General features: G+C 44.8%; 1 protein-coding gene, 1 long non-coding RNA gene and 1 pseudogene across 7 annotated transcripts in view; 1 reads left to right on the top strand and 2 right to left on the bottom strand.

Moving 5' to 3' along the window:
• The window catches only part of LOC147020098 (uncharacterized), a 232,136-nt gene that overhangs the window by 140,866 nt on the left and 74,919 nt on the right, over nucleotides 1-16,351 (top strand). The gene's annotated exons all lie outside the window — the stretch shown is intronic.
• Nucleotides 1,725-16,351, bottom strand: part of LOC147020099 (uncharacterized) — a 59,333-nt gene continuing 44,706 nt past the window's right edge. For all 3 annotated transcript variants that reach the window (XM_085896659.1, XM_085896660.1, XM_085896661.1), the window contains exons 7-10: nucleotides 14,127-14,363; nucleotides 13,796-13,995; nucleotides 5,740-6,007; nucleotides 1,725-5,318 (exon numbers count right to left, since the gene is read on the bottom strand). In XM_085896659.1, coding sequence (XP_085752785.1) covers nucleotides 4,516-5,318; nucleotides 5,740-6,007; nucleotides 13,796-13,995; nucleotides 14,127-14,363 — 1,508 coding nt within the window. In that variant the 3' untranslated portion in view covers nucleotides 1,725-4,515. The remainder of the gene's footprint in view (nucleotides 5,319-5,739; nucleotides 6,008-13,795; nucleotides 13,996-14,126; nucleotides 14,364-16,351) is intronic.
• LOC147020100 (uncharacterized) lies at nucleotides 14,377-16,223 on the bottom strand (annotated as a pseudogene).

The following is a 16,351-nucleotide window of genomic DNA, read 5'->3' as shown; positions in this document are numbered from 1 at the left end:
AATCTCCCTCTTCCAACTCCATGCACCCTCACCCACAACTCTGTGTCCTGCCCTTCCCATTTCTTCCTGTTCTTAACAACATTACACAAATATACAAAGGGAACTTTGGCGCATGATAAGGCCATTTGGCCGATCATGCCTGCGTTGTGCCTGTTCCTGTTTGTTAAGAACAATGTTAAAAGTAAATTAAGATGGAACGTTAAATTCACAATCACTTTCCCCCTTTCTTCCCTCATCCTCACTATAATTCACGGACCGGTGTTTGTTTGTCGAGCTACTACTCCTACAGTTGTGGGCCAATTCCATCCAGACTTGCAACATCAGATCAGTATGATCCAAATTAACGTGTAGTGGTCTTTTTATCTTTGCTGGTGGTTTTGGCAGGATGGAGAGGGATGCAAATTCTCTATGTGAATGTGTATCGTGTAGTGCTACCTCCAGGTGGGGGAGGGTATTACAAGCCTCCATCATTTACAGTGCAGTATTCCTGTCCCCACGTTTTCCAGTGCAGTGAGGTGTTTTGAATTATAAGCAGTGGGTATGCTTTTGCTTCATGCACATAACTTCATGGAGTTTTTGTTGCCTACACAGAGCTGTCAGTTGCCAATACACTGCCAAAATAAAGGTATGCCTCAGAAGAACGCGTTGCATGTTTGGAACAAGATCACCCAGAGGGAGGGTACAAGGAAATACAACAGGTGGAGGTCATTCAGCCCATCATGCCTGCGCGAACACCAAACTAATTTATCTACCCAAGATCCAAGGAAGAAAATGAAATTTTAAAAAGTAATTAAATAGTTAATTGTTTTTGGGTTTTTTTTATCTTCCCCTCAGGGGAGGGGACATGGGCTTGGTTAAAAACATACATCAGCCACACAACACCCCTTGACAAGACCCCCACCTGCTAGTATTTTTTAAGAGCAAAGAAGTCTGCCTGGAACCAAACAAACAGTTTCACAAGGAGGGGGTTGCTGGTGGACCGAGGAGAGAGTCCTGCAGGACATGCATGGTCAACCAGCAACCCCCTCCTCATGAAACGACCTAAATCCAGGATCACTGCTCTTTTTCCCCACCTGTGGAACCAACTTTCACACACTCTTCAATCGAATTCTTCCCTCCACGTCTTCAAGATGGCTATTCACCACAATCTCAAATCATCCCCAATCCAAAACCAGAATCTTCTCCACACCCGTTAAACCACCCCCACCCTCCCAAAACTTTGCTTCTGTAGCCATTTAGTTCACCCCTTGTGTTTTCACTGTTACCCGGACCCATTGTTTGTCCACCTCCATTTATTTTATCCCTCTGCCCTGCCATCGGTGTTCCCCCTTCTCCTCCTGCTATTCCTTTTGTCATGTTGTAGTTTGTTAACTCGGAGGGGTAATATAACCTGGGTCAGCCACCTCCACGACATTAGGATCAATAAAATGAACGGTAAGAGTGGGGATAGTATAATCTACTACTACCACAACTACTACTACTACTACTACTACTACTACTACTACTACTACTACTACTACTACTTTTACAGCCACCATCAATCCCTCCTTGTTGAGTTGGTTGACCAAACAGTTAATTCGTCTTTGATAAACCAGATGGCCAAGTGAGGCCTGACATTTGACTGGAGCCAATTTGGGCAGGCTTGCTTTGTGATGGTGGCTTTCACAAAACCTGTACCCCTCACAATACACCATCAGTGTGATTAAAAGTTTCACCACAAAGAGTCAAAGAGTAAAAAATTTATTCAGATTTGTGGATAAAAATTCTTTATCAGTTTAAGACAGATTAGCCTCAGAAGGAAAGTGCTTTAAACATGCATAAAGGAAATGTCTATCACAGATTACCATCAGAAGGACCTCACATGGTCCCAAACTTTATGAAGTTGTCCATAAATCTTTTGGGGTTATTTTGGTTAAGTCAAACCCTTTTGGGGTTATTTTTGTTACAAAGTCTTCTTACCAAACTAAGAATAATTTACCTTAATTCATTAAAGTACAAGAATCACATAAAGGCAAGCATACCAACATTCAGATTGTTGTGATTGAATGATTCTGCATGTAAGCATGTGCTCCAAGTAGGCCAGCATGGCATGAAATGGCCCAAGACACGTCATCAACCCGAGACCATTCAGTAAACAGGCTGAAGAGTAAATCAGATTTAGTTGCGGCCTTGAAAATATTTCATGTTATTTCGAAAAGGTTGCAATATATATATATATATATATATATATATATATATATATATATATATATATATATATATATATATATATATATATATATATATATATATATATATATATATATATATATATATATATATAGTTACGGATTTTAGAATCCGGTCTGATGAATGCATCCACACATCTAGGTCCTCAGACAGTTATTTCCTTAAATACATGTTTGGATTGGCCCCATCCCCAAGTCTAATGTGATCTTAAATGTGATGCATTGATAAGGGTAAAGGATAGATCCCCTCTCTTATGGAAAGCTTTTTTCTTTACGACGACACGTTCACACACATTTCTTTCACGAGCTCGTGGAGCCCGCCCTCATTTTTCCTCAGCAGCATTCTTTCGCGAGCTCCGATGCCCACCTTTTTTTTGAGAGCGCACGGGTCGTCATGGTAACCATGCCCCGGTGGGGCAGGGTGAGCTTGGGGCAGACAGTACCCGTGGAGACTGCCCGGGGATATAAAAACGAGCGAGAGAAGCGACCAAGAAGCGGGTGTCTGACCAGCACCGACGAGACAATTCGCCCTTCTGAGTGCTTTGGCAAGCGAGCGTGTGGTGCGCGTGTGGGTGTGAGCCGTGCCGCCAACAAGTGAGGCACGGGTCGATCACCGGCGGGACCAGGGTCTAAAGCTGCGACGAACTTTCTCGGTGCCCTCTAGACGTCGACTCGCGTTCAAGGCTGCCCCGCGAGAGGGTGCACGGCAAAGCTGGGTGCTGGCGACGGACGTGACACGCACGCACACATTGTCAGGACGTTTTCGCTTCATGGACAACTTTCTAGTGAGCGAGACGATTCTCCCCTTCCCCTCCCCCTGAATGATCTGCTGGGTACCTTTGTCGCGTTTAGCTGGAAGTAAGTCAACCCCCGATAAGCATCTTCTCTTTGTCTCTTTCCTGGCATTTTGATTGATTTTGCTTTGAAATTCTTTATTTACCTCAGCAAATAAAAAGTTCTTTTTATTAATTTCTTTTATTATTAATACATTATTTGTCGATTTCCAACCTGTCCGTGTTTGTCCTTTCCTTCTATTGGTCGAGCATTGTTTGAACCGAGATAGACTGGGAGGTAATTACCACAGATTTGACCCAAAAATCGTCGGCATGCACCAGCGGTTAAAACGCTCGGCCGCCCTAATTAAAATCTAATCGAGATAATATTGGTGCTTTGCCGAGGGCGCGCTCCCCGCTCAGGTAACCACGTGACCTCTAGTTAAACAGAATAATTAGACGGCGGACACTGGAACTCGTGGTTGACTGGGTGGTGTTCGTGGTTTTAAAACAACCCACCACAACATAATGTTAATTGTGAGCAGTGGCCCCAGATCCGGCTCTACCGAGGACAACCGGGGATTAATCCCCCTGAGTGACAAGCTGGTGTCTCGGTACCCGTCAACGCAACAACACACACACACACACACACACACACACACACACACACACACACACACACACACACACACACACACACACACACACACACACACACACACACACACACACACACGCATCACACACACGAGTGGGCCAGTGGCAGAATGGAAGTGGCTTGGGTGAAGGGGGGATCGAGAGTGGGTTGGGCGGGGGTCAGCAAAAGTAAGACACAGATATGGGAGAAATTATGAGATGACAGTCGGCAGCACTTTTCAAGGACAGGAGGAGGGTCACGAGACAGCATACATTCTTGCTGTGGCACAAACTCTTGACACAGATATGTTCGATCCTTTTGAGGCATTTTAAAATTCAAATTGCTGATTTGGCAAATCAAAAACACATTTAATTCCATAATATGCTGCTGCAAAATAAAATCCCAAGAGAGGACGATTAAGAGTTAACAAACTAGAAGGGCACTTGGTAGAGCGCATACCTCCACCCTGTAATGCCTGATCCACGAGAACATGTCTGGCCGGCCCAATAGATTTTTGAGATATCGTGCTTTATCGTTTTTGACACCATCTCTCAATGGTGAAGAATCACTTTAAAAATTCAAGTCGCCAGGATCCGGATCCGGATCCGGATCTTCACCAAAATCTAATCAGTTCATCCTTGTTACAGACCAAACCAGTCCACAAAATTTCATCCGGATCCGTACGCAGCTTTTTGAGATATCTCGTACGCAAACAGACAATCAAACAGAAAGGGGTGAAAACATAACCTCCTTCACTTTCGGTGGTTGTTGTTTAGAGGTAACTAGTTGTTTAGAGTTAACCGGTAACTTGATTTGTGGAGTTATATCTTGCACTAAAGAAGGTGGACATGCTTCAATTGCCCGTTTGACAAATTCCTTACTCATTGCAAAATGCATTCAACGCAGTCCCATTGAAGCTGAGTCGAATCTTGAATTTAGCTTCCTTCGATGTGATATCGATGCAAAAGGAGTCGACGCTCGAGTATTTCCAACTTTTAGCTTGGACCTCATCTTGAAGTTCATGTTTGCCTTTATTCTCAAGTAGCCGGACCCATGCCAAGTTGCCCACAGATCCCAGCATTTTGCCGCATATCAAACCTTCCTTGCATGCCAACTCAGCCTCGTGGGCATCTTTAAACTCAAGCTTGCATGTGAAAGGTTGGGGAATGGGAATGGCTCTACCACGACTTTTGCATTTGACGAAGAAGAGAAACTTTGCTGGATCACTGGCAAGAACCTCAAACGTCTCCTCCATTGAGCCATCAATCTCGGCAAGATCACTGCTGCTGTGCAAGCCACACAGTGATACCTTCGGAGTAAGAACGTGGACCTTCTCAAACAAAAAGGAAAATCTGTGTCGCTCATTAGAAGCTGTGTATGTCTGCAAATCTTCGTACGTTTCCTTGTACAAGTTGAGCAACGGCCCAAATTTTTCGGACATGGTAAGCTTGGTGATAAAAAGAAGGCGAGCACGCAACTTGCCATCAAATGCTCCTTGTCCAAAGGTGTCTTTCTTGAGCAGCTTTAAGATGGTATCATTCACAGCTTCATTGCATGCATCAGTGGTACTCCTGTCATGAACGATAAGCTTGAGCAAGCTGGACACGTGAGAACAAAGATCCGGATAATTATGAATGTCACTTTTGTGATGAATACGTTTCAAGTTTCTTGGGCGAAGACCTGGAAAAAAAAGTTTTTTTCAGTTTAGAAATGGTTGTGAAACTAGTGTCATGACAACTGCTAAACAGCATGAAGAGACAAGTTGGCAGGTGTTTTACTGTGATGCATGTTGTCGGTTTTAGAATAAGTGTCTGTGTGTATCATTGGGTGTTATCTCCATATTTCAGAAGGTGGAACGGAGCCCTCCCAGGTCTCAATGTATCCACCTTTGTGGGTGCGTGTATATATGTATGTACCCATGTGCTTGCTTCGTGGCATGCTTTGTTTGAGGAAGTCTAATGCACCAGCTAAATGGCATTTTCCTGCATTTGGTTATATCTCTGTGGCCTATATGCAATGTCTACAAGGTGTCTCTAATGACCTCAAAGACATTATTCATCTTAATCATGTAAGAAGGATCAAGTATGCCTGAATGGCTCACCATCAAAGGAAGTGACGCTCCAAAGCGAGTGCTCGGTGCACTCATATGTGCTGGGTGCCAGCTGTTGGAGCCTGTACACTGAGCCACAAATCACCTTTCTAAAGAGCTCCCGTACGAGTTGCACAACCAGAAACAGAAGAAGCTGCCATGACTCACTGGAATTGTTCTCTATTTCCTGTGAAAGTTCATCAAAAGTCGTCTTGTAAGCTGTGAAATGGTCTGCAACTTTCTGTAAGGAATCCTTGAACAAGTCCAAACTGCTGTCACCCTTCAACAAAGAGAGCAGAGAAAACTCATTAAAATGCAATCTTTGAGATTAAATGAGATAAAAGATTAGCAGTCAGTCAACCAACAAAAACGTTTTTAGAACGTATAAATTCCCATCACATAAATACAAATAAATTCCAATCCCTTTTCACAACATTCATCTCAAAGCCAGGCAAAATTGCAGTTCCTTTTATTTGGAATGAGTTTTAGGAAGTTCGCAAAAGGCAAAAGCAGCACAAAATTGAACAAACACCTGGTCATTACTACAATGGCACCAACAACACATTATCAGAACAGGACTGTCTATTAATTACAGCAGCCTGTTGTAATGGTGTCCTTGTGGTGAGGAAATCAGCAGGTATCATCTTATTTATCATCTATACTAATAAAAGGCAATATGTGTGTGTATATGTACATGTGTGTGTGCGTGTGCGTGTGTTTCTCCCCTCCATAACTCCAAAACCAGGAAACCCAGCCTGAAACTTTGCATGCAGACCAAGAAAACTCCAAGGAAGTGCACGATTGAAAATTGGGTGTTTGGGTTCATTAAAACACCACTTTTGAAGATAATTAACAGCCATATTCAATTACATCCTTTATCAGGCATCATCCATAGCCGCCTCACTCTCTGGGGTCTTCATGAGTATCGTGGATTACCTCGCTGGGGTCTGAAGCCACCATGTTTATTGGCCTATTCAACCATGTTTTGACTTGGAACAGGCTGGCCATAATGACTCCGTAACAACAAAGATTTTCTTTTTCTTTCCACTTTCCTCACTCATATTATTGAATACCTGTCCATCAGAGCTGTGATTCGCTGGGTTGACGTTCAGACACTCACAGACTATGCAGGTAACAAATCTCATTTGAGTCTCTCTCAGCAACCGCTCGTTGGACACAAAGTCTGACCAGCGATGGCCAAGGATTCTCCGAAGAAACCTGGTACAAAGAATTAAGTCGCTGTCTCAGATCCCTGGTCAGAGTCCAAGTCTCACATCCGTAGAGCAAGACGAGAAGCACCGAGGACCTGAAGACTCAGACTTTCGTCCTCCCGCACAGGTACCGGCAGCGCCACACCCCATGATCCAGTAAATCCATGACTCCCCAGGCCCGACCCAGACATTTATTGACCTCTGACTCACAGCCAGCAGAGACATGACTCTCACTGCCAAGGTAAGTGAATCACTCTATGACCTCAACATCCTCGCCACAAACAGATACAAACAGGACAGCAGCATCCAAGATGTCATTGAAAGCCTGGATCTTAGTTTCGACCCAGGAAACCCATAATCCCAGCAGCTCAGACTCCTCATTCAGCACCTCGACGGCCTCCAAAAGAATATCCAGAGTCTCTGTAAAGATGACTGCATCATCTGCAAAATCAAGGCTACATATCTTGACATTCCCAAACGATGCACCGCAGCTTGATCTCTCTGACATCCTCCGCAGAATCCAGTCCATACAAATGCTGAAAAGTGTGGGGGCCAGTACACACCCCTGACGAACTCAAGTAACAACTGGAAATAAGTCAGAGATGGGATCACCACATCTCACAGCACTCTCAGTACCAGAATATAGTTCAGACATCAGATTGATCAGTTTTGGTGGCACCCCACAAAGACCAAGAATCCTACAGACGGCATCCCGATTCACTGAATCAAGTGCTTTACTGAGATCAACATAGACTGCAAGCAGCCCCTGCCAAGAGTCTCGTCTGTGCTCAGTGAGGACCCGAAGATCAAGGATACGGTCAATCGTTGACCTCATTGGAGTAGAGCCTGACTGCTCTGGGTGCTGGTGCTCAAGCAGATGGTGGCGAACCCTATCAAGAATTATCCAAGCAAAGACCTTGCCCAACACTGAGAGAAGCTTCACCCTCGGTAGTTGTTGCAGTCCTGGCGATCACCCTTCCCTTTCCAGAGAGGGACAACAAGGCTCCTCTTCCATTCAGTTGGGATGATGCCTGTATTCCAGGCAAAGCACAGAACTAATTGTAACGACACGAGTGCAGCATTTCCACCAGCCTTGAGAAGTTCAGCATGGATGCCATAGATCCCAGGAGCTTTACCCCCATTTCAACCGGTTCAGCACAGCCTGTTTCCACAAACGACGCTGGACCACAGTTGATTGGAGGGTCAGCAATTGGGATAGTAACACCCCTGACATCCAACTCGACAGCTGGTGGATCAGGCTGGAACAACCACTCAAAGTAACCGGCCCAGCGGGCCTTCACTTCGGACTCCTCTGTAAACAGCCCACCACCCTCCGCTCTAACCACAGTACACCGAAGGACAGGCTTGGAGGAATGTAATGAGTGAATTCCCCTGTAAGCAGGACGAGAATCACTTGAACACAGGTGATGCTCAACCCCCTCAGATTTCTCGTACATAGGCCTCCTTGTCCACCCTTAGCACACGTACAGTTGTACGCCTCAGCTCCTTGAACAGCTCAGCTCTGCCATTCAGCCTGGCCCTGTGACTCTGGTTAATGGTATCCAGTGTCCCTTGAGAGAACCTTCTTCTTCGCCCTACGGTGAGTTCCAAGACATCCACCGGCAACATGACAGACGGTGGTCTTGAAGGCAATCTACAACTCTTCAGGATCTCCCAAAGCACCCAAACCCCCCAAATCCCCACTCAGCCAGTTCGCAAACACCTCAGACACCCTCTCATCCTTGAGCTTGCCTAGATACAGCCTTGGCTGGGATGGTACCATTCTTCTGGATTTAAGCTGAAACTTCAGAGTTGCTACAAGAAGCTTGTGGTCGGTATTGAGGAACTCAGCATTCCGGTAGACTCTGCAGTTCTGGATCATCATCCAGTGACCATCAATGAGCACATGGTCAATCTCCTTTGCCAGCATTGGAATTCCAAGACCAGCAATGAGCCTGTGGGCACTGAAAGTATGAACCAGCCACCCTAAGTCCATGACTTCTTGGAAAGTCAAGGAACTTATTGCTGTTCTGATTCAGTTTCAAATCCATGGGGACCAACACATGTCTCATAACCATCCCTATCAGTTCTATTCGATGCATTGAAATCCCCCAAGACTAGAAGAGTATCTCGCCTGGGGCACTGAACAATCACAGACTCGAGCGTGGCATAGAATGCGTCCTTCATGGTAGGATCACTCGCCTCAGTCGGAGCATATTCAGAGACCAGGGAAATGACACCCAAGGAGTGACAAATCCTTAGTCTCATAATACACACGATGACCAGTGTTTCCTCAATTATCAGTGGAGTCAGCTTATTGGACACATCTGCAGTAACTCCTTGGGCATGGTAACCATCAGAATGACCAGACCAATAGGAGGTGTAACCACCCGCCATGATCTCACCAAAATCCGGTCTCTGAACCTCAGAGAGTGCTGCAATTCCGATGTCTAAACGCTTGAGCTCAGATGATAACAGAGACAGGTGATCATCCTCTCTAAAGGCCCAGTCACACCTTGAGGTTTTAGCCAGCTTATGCGGATTTTTGGAAAATTTGTCTAAAACGCTGGTACACGTTGAATACGTTATGGGTAAGTTTTGATAACATTGAGAGCACGCTGAAAAACACTGCCATACGTGGTTGTACGCTGGCTTTAAACGTTGTACTTTTCGGTTGTCCTCAAATTTTCCATGCTTGAAATTTTAAGACTTATGCCAGCGTATGACTCACACGTTCCGCATAACGCTGGCCATTAGTTGTAGGCACGTCACGCGATCGTTGACACGTCGACACACGTTGCTTGTAAGTTACTCATAAGTCGAAACACTCGAGGTAATGTTTAGCGTACCCGAAACTTATTTCTAACCTATGAGTAACGTGTTGTACTCACGTGACGCGATCGGTGACACACATCGACACACGTTACTTGTAAGGGGCTCATAAGTCGAAACACATCAAGGTAATGGTTGGCGTCAATGTTCCAGACTTCCTGGTTTTATTTTTTTTTTTATTCTTCCTTCCTTCGGTATGATGATGATTTTGACACTTCGATTTCTAGTGTGGTTATAATACAATATAATTAATAGGCTGCCGCTCAACGATTTAAATCATAACCGCACTGTACACTGTCACACCGAAGAAAAAAAAAACCGGGACTCTGGAACACTGACGCTAACCAAAAACTTGACGTGTTTCGACTTACGAGTACCTTACAAGTAACGTGTGTCTGTGTGTCAACGATCGCATATCGTGCGTACAACTTATTCCCATCGCATGTGGAACGTGTGTCATATGGCAAGTACGTCGTAAAATTTTCAACATGTTTAAAATTACAAGACGTACCCCATTCAATACGACGTATGATAGTGTACTTTAGCGTTCTATTCACGCATACCAAACTTACCCATACCGTATTCGACATGCGCCAGCGTTTTAGACGCATTTTTCAGAGGTCGGTATACGCTGGCAAGATCGCCAAGGTGTGACTGCGATGTTGACACTTCCATTTCTGCGGCGGTTATGATTTGAATCGTTGTGCGGCAGCCTTTCCATAACCTACGCCACGTCATCGTCGGCGATGCGTGCAGCGCGGCTATGCATAAGTTAGACTATCGTTGGGCATAGGTTGTGAAGGCCGACAACAGGTTCAGCATTCGTTGGTATAAGTTATCTATAACACAACGAAACGTTCTGTGTCCGTTACTAATACGTTATGCAAAAGACCAAGTCGTTATGAATACGTCCGAATCTTTAAAAAAAAAACATCAAAAGTTCAACGTAAGCCAGCGTTTTACATACATTTTAATACGTTGCAATTGCTGGCTAAAACGTCAAGGTGTGACTGGGCCTTTGTGGATAGGACATTCCAGGCACCCACCCGAAGGGACTGCCTCAGGCTAACTCAAGGAGACTGCCGTCTGGTGGACGACACCTCAGCACCACCCCGACACACATGACCACAATCTGACCTGGGAAGGTTACCCCATGGTTTTCCTCCTATCATCGAAGTTTGGGGGTCCTGAGGGCTTTGCCCCAATCCCGTCATCCGGTGAACTGCCCTGCGCAGGGCAGCTGCACAGGAGGTACTCCCGCGGAGTGAGTTTTCAGATTTATTTTTGCTTTTCGTATGCTTTGCGGAATGAAGGGTTTTACACAGTAGGACGGAGTGCTAATTTGCAAGGAGTGCAAATTCTGCCACCAACCCCCAAATAAAAAGTAACCCAGCTGCAGGAGGACATCTGCAGATACAGTTGGGCACTAGATATGGCTGGCCATTGACTCATGAGGAGCTCCTCCGTCCTTTGACAGGTTTTATTTTTAATCCTGCTGGGTGTCCATATCTATACACCCTCCTCACAAAAAACCTGGTGGGGGAGACGGTTTAGTCGCTGACAACCCGACCATGAAAAACAGGTGAGTACAGGTTTACATGATACCCGTAGCAAGTCACAGATCTGATATGGCCTGACCTGACAATCATGGCCTCATTAATGTATTTCATCAAAATATGATTTCGGCTTTGAGGATCGGATATCGTCCGGACTAAATAAGTGTCGAATTGTGGAGTGAAATCTGATAATTTCAAGAAATAACGAGTCTTACAATTAAGCCGATATACCTATTTACTTTACGCAAGCAAGGCTATGGTCCCTCCTTTTTTATATGTACGATGTTCCATTCCATTCCATTGGGACCATACTCTGTGCAGAGCGTTAGTTCTGCCTAAGCAGTCTCCTTGGCTATTGGACACAATCCTGGATGGGTCACCACTCCGCCACAGTATACCAGCAAGCTGGCACTCATTTTGCTGACCTCGGAAGGATGACAGGCAGAGTCAACCCCACCTGGTATTAAATCAACAGCCGAGTGGGATTTGAACTCAGGATCCCAGGATCCCAAGCCCACCACCCGAAAAATTAAGCCAACACCAGGCATATATACAATGTCAAGGCTCGTATAAGAGCTAACACACAGAACGTATAACAAGGGGGGCATGAGACAAGAAGGGTGAGAGGGAAACACAAAACAGCGGGGAACAGAGACATTAGATCTGTGAAGGGAAAGGGATGGTGCGGGGAACACAGGGTAAACAAGATGGACACGACAGGGACTCTCAGGATAAAAGCAGGGAATTTGAAGAAGGTGGATTTACGTTTGGGGTGGATTAACAGGGGAAGAAAAGATCATGGTTTTGGATGGAGGAAGATAAGAGATGGTGGTGAACAGCTGTTTTGAAGACATGGAGAGAAGAGTGGGATTGAAGAGAGTGTGGGAGTTTGTTCCAAAGGTAGGGAAAAAAGAGGAATGAAAGAGTGGTGTGGTGGTCGTATGGCAGCTTCGCTGCCGGGGTAGCTATCATTTCTTGAAGCACGACTGTGTCGCTGATGCAGTGCCCCTCTACCGGTACACACACTGGAACTGGTACTCATTTCGCCGACCTCAGAAGGATGACAGGCTGAGTCAACCCCCTGGTGTATTAATTCAGTGGCCGACGGGGCTTGAACTCAGGACCCTAGGATCCCAAGCCGCCACCCTCACCACTGAGCCAACACCAGACTAGTAATGAAAGAGTGAAGATGAGCAGTGATTCTTGATTTTGGTAGTTTTACCAGAAGGGGGTTGCTGGCAGACCTTGAGCACCCTGCGGAAATATGGGCAGGACTGAGAGCAGTCTGAATTGGCGGGGGGGGGGGGGGAGAGGAGACAGTAGAAGACAGGAAGACCACCGACCTGCCTGCGGTGAGAGAGTGAGAGACCCAAAGACTCAGCCTCATCGCAGGAGATGCCAATGATCCTAAACGCCTTGGTTTCCACAGCGTTAAGCTGAAAAAGGTGAGAGGCAGGAGCACCAGCCCAAAGGGGATAGAAGTACTCCATCAGGCTGCGGATGAAAGCTTTGTTCGTGATCAGGAGAGCTCAGGTGTGCCAAGGAAGGACTTTGCATGATGAGGGACGCCCATTCGGCAAATGGCAGGTCAGCTTGGAAACGTGGCTTTCCCATGAAAGATCATGGCAGATAATGAGACCCAGAAGCTTGAATGAAAGGACTTCAAAAGGATTGTTGAGAGAGTATTTTTTTTGGGGGGGGGGGGGGTTCTAGATGGTCCTTTCAGAGAGACATCGTGAGAATGTGAGATTTGTCAGGATTGGAAGACATGTTCCAAGTGTTGGACCAGCTTGTGATTGTATGCAGATCTGCAGAGAGTGAAGAGGCTGGTGCATGCCAATTTGAAGGATGACAGATGGTACAACAGAGGGTGGAGTCATCAGCAAAGAGATAAAAAGGATTTTCCAGAGTTTGAGAGATCATTGATGAAAACGAGAAAATGAACAGCGTCCAGAACACTGCCTTGAGGAACTCAAGTCTGGACAGGAAGAGGGGATGAGAGAACTCCATTAAGGGCCACACATTGACTGCGACAGGAGAGGAAGTCTGCGAGCCATGAGTGGAGATTGCCATGGATACCATAGGAAGACAGTTTGGTGAGCAGTGTGGGGTGCCAGACTGTATCGAAAGCACGCCATATGTCGAGGGTAGATGGCTCTGATCTCATGTCTGGACAATTGGGGTGAGGGTGATGTTGCTTGTCCTTTCATCAGAACCCCTGGCTTGTACAAATCTAAAACGCGTTTGTCCATTGTTTATGAATGTCCTTGTAATTCATCTGAAATTACACCCATGCCTCCTACTGTGTTTGTCTTGCATGTGATGTATGTACAAACTCCTCCATGATCAATGAAAGAAAATAGAAACATTAAAGGAAGGACAGACAAGTTACAGTGATAGAACCATGCGAAAACACATACCACAGTATGCAGATGACCTCTAAAAAATAACATCAAAACAAAAACTTACCAATTCAGGTGACTTTAGAATCTGTTCCACTAATTTCAAAGCTTCATGTGGATCTTGAAGGACCTCCACAAGGCATTCGTGCACCACGACAGCCATTTTTAATTTCAGATCCTTCCAGTCTGGATTTGTTTCACTGTAATCTCTCTGAGCTATGGACAGCAAATTCAACAAAAAGGCACCACGTGGAGACACCTGGAACCCTGTATATGTGTACAAACAGAGAGGAACACAAGAACATGCATCGAGTCATGATCTAGTGATGGTGTCTCAAGTGATATAGTGTGATACTCGAAGGTGAAAGTGAAAGCGACAAAAGTGAAAAACATCTTACAGTCAGGCTGGCAAACAGCCAACTTGCTCCGAAGACGTTTTGGGTCTTTTGAGGCAACCAGAAAGGTCTGTAGTATGGCTGTCAGCTGGTTATGACCATCCCAATTGTCCAAAGTTTCAAGGGCCTCAGTGGCAGTTTTGTGACTGAGACCAAGAGCCATTCCCACTGCCAAGGAATCAAACTCCATAATTTTGGTTTCGTGCATTCCCAGGAGTTTCTGTGCAGTCGCCACCAAGTCTGCACAGAGATCAAACCTGTATCATCACCATTACCACCACCTCACAATATTACTCGTCGGGGACCCAGGCTGCCATAGCATGCAAAATAAGGGTTGGAGGTCACACTTCTTGCTATATTTTGTTTCTATATATTTTTAGGTAGGTATGTCCATTCCTCATAAAGTTTCAGAGGTCTGCTCATCAGACACTCTTGCAAACAATTTCTGTGGGTGGAAGTTTGAAGATACGAGATCACCTAAATGAGCCAAATAATTAGGGGTAGGGGAAACTGAAGAGATTTTTATGCATTTATTGTGTTGCAATACAGGCATATTAGGTATTATTGGAAAGAGCTAGGGTCAAGCTAAATTTTGATAATTTTTTTATTTTGGTGACGTCATCAATGATGTCACTAGAGGCCAAAAGGTCACATATTTTTGCTAGAGGTCAAAATATGGGAAATCGTGATATAATATGTAGTGTTCTAGCCAAAACAAAATAGTGAAAAACACAAACACCATTAATATAAGAGTACATGTATACAAAGTTTTTGGTAATAAGAAAAGTTACATAAGTGCAATAGTTTTCATATTACCTCATTCTGACAAAAGTGCAAAATCAGCAAAAATTTCTAAAAATGTGGATTTTATGAAATAGACGAGAGACTGCATTTTTTTTACAGTAACATCTTTAATAACATCAAATATTATATTATAATAAGGCTTTATATGCATTTAATATACAATTTAACCCTTTCATGGCTAAAATTAACCCTTTTTTATTGTTTGGGTAATGCTTCAGTGTGTTATGTAATTCAGTCGTCTAAACTTCACATTCAATTCAATTTCTTGGTCCTTTAGGAACCAATGACCAAATGTCAGTGACACTGAGTTCCAATCTGCTCATCATAGGAGTTCTGATTGAAATATTCATATCAAACAGTCCTCATCCTCCGAGGCTAGATCGCAATTCTGTGGATCTCCGCAGCACTTGCAGGCAATGGTGCATTTCAAGCCGGCCATTCTACATAAACAGCGCCCTTTGCATTTACCTTTCTTGCAGTTACAATGGGTTTGAACTATTCCAGGTTTTGAGGGTTTCGTCATTTGTGTGGCAAGCAGGCAGCCATTCTTTTTGGACCTCCCATATTTACAAGGATCAGGAAGCTCTGGGTCTGGCTGTGATGCACGTTTGCATATTGTGATTTGGTGGAGTGATCTGAGCAGATGCAGCAACAATGCATCCTCTGTGGGTGGTAGAGAACAAATATCTCCCTTCTTCGTCATAAACAAGTGGCAGCGTAGTTCATCTAATGTGCCTGAAAACTCCTTGTTGCCATATAGTGCTAAGAAGAAATTTCGAGCTGAAGAGACAACTTCTGTAGAGACATCTAAGCTTTTACCATGGGTTCCGTATTCTGCGAGAGGTCCAAGTATCTCGGTGCATTCAAAGGTCACTTTGAGGGCACGTTTTTTTTCAATACGAAAGGGATAGCTGACTGTCACACCCACTCAGTATGTATGTGGTCAATAGCATTGCTGTGATATCCCCTTGATATTTGGATGCAAGGTCATGTGCTATTGCATGACATGGCAAGTGTATATCTAATCTCTGGTTCTGAGGTCCAGTTGTGGTTTTGTGAACCCACAATTCCTTTAAGGATGAGATGTTAGAACCGTAGAAAATTCCCATGACAATAATGTCTGTATCATTGGCTTCTATGACAATTATACTGCAGTTTTGTTCCTCTATACTGTACAATGCATGGGCAAATACTCGTGTGTCCGCCTCCTCATGAGCTGGGCAAACCAAACACGGTAGTTCAGTTAGTGAGTGTTGTGACAACATTATGGCTGGTCCATGTGAAAATCCACCGACGATCACAATGCAGTCATCTGGGATGGTATGGCACTCTTGTGCCCAAGATTCATAAAGATACTGTAGCAGGTTCCTCTTGTTTTCCCGTTTTCCAATGAAATGTTTCCATTGTGGTACGGGAAGAGAGCG

Source organism: Eptatretus burgeri, chromosome 9 (genome assembly GCF_056783735.1).
Source record: "Eptatretus burgeri isolate ZD-2024b chromosome 9, Ebu_testis_v1, whole genome shotgun sequence".
Taxonomy (NCBI): Eukaryota; Metazoa; Chordata; class Myxini; order Myxiniformes; family Myxinidae; genus Eptatretus; species Eptatretus burgeri.
The sequence above is the reverse complement of the archived record's forward strand: the minus strand, read 5'-3'. Positions and strand labels throughout refer to the sequence as shown.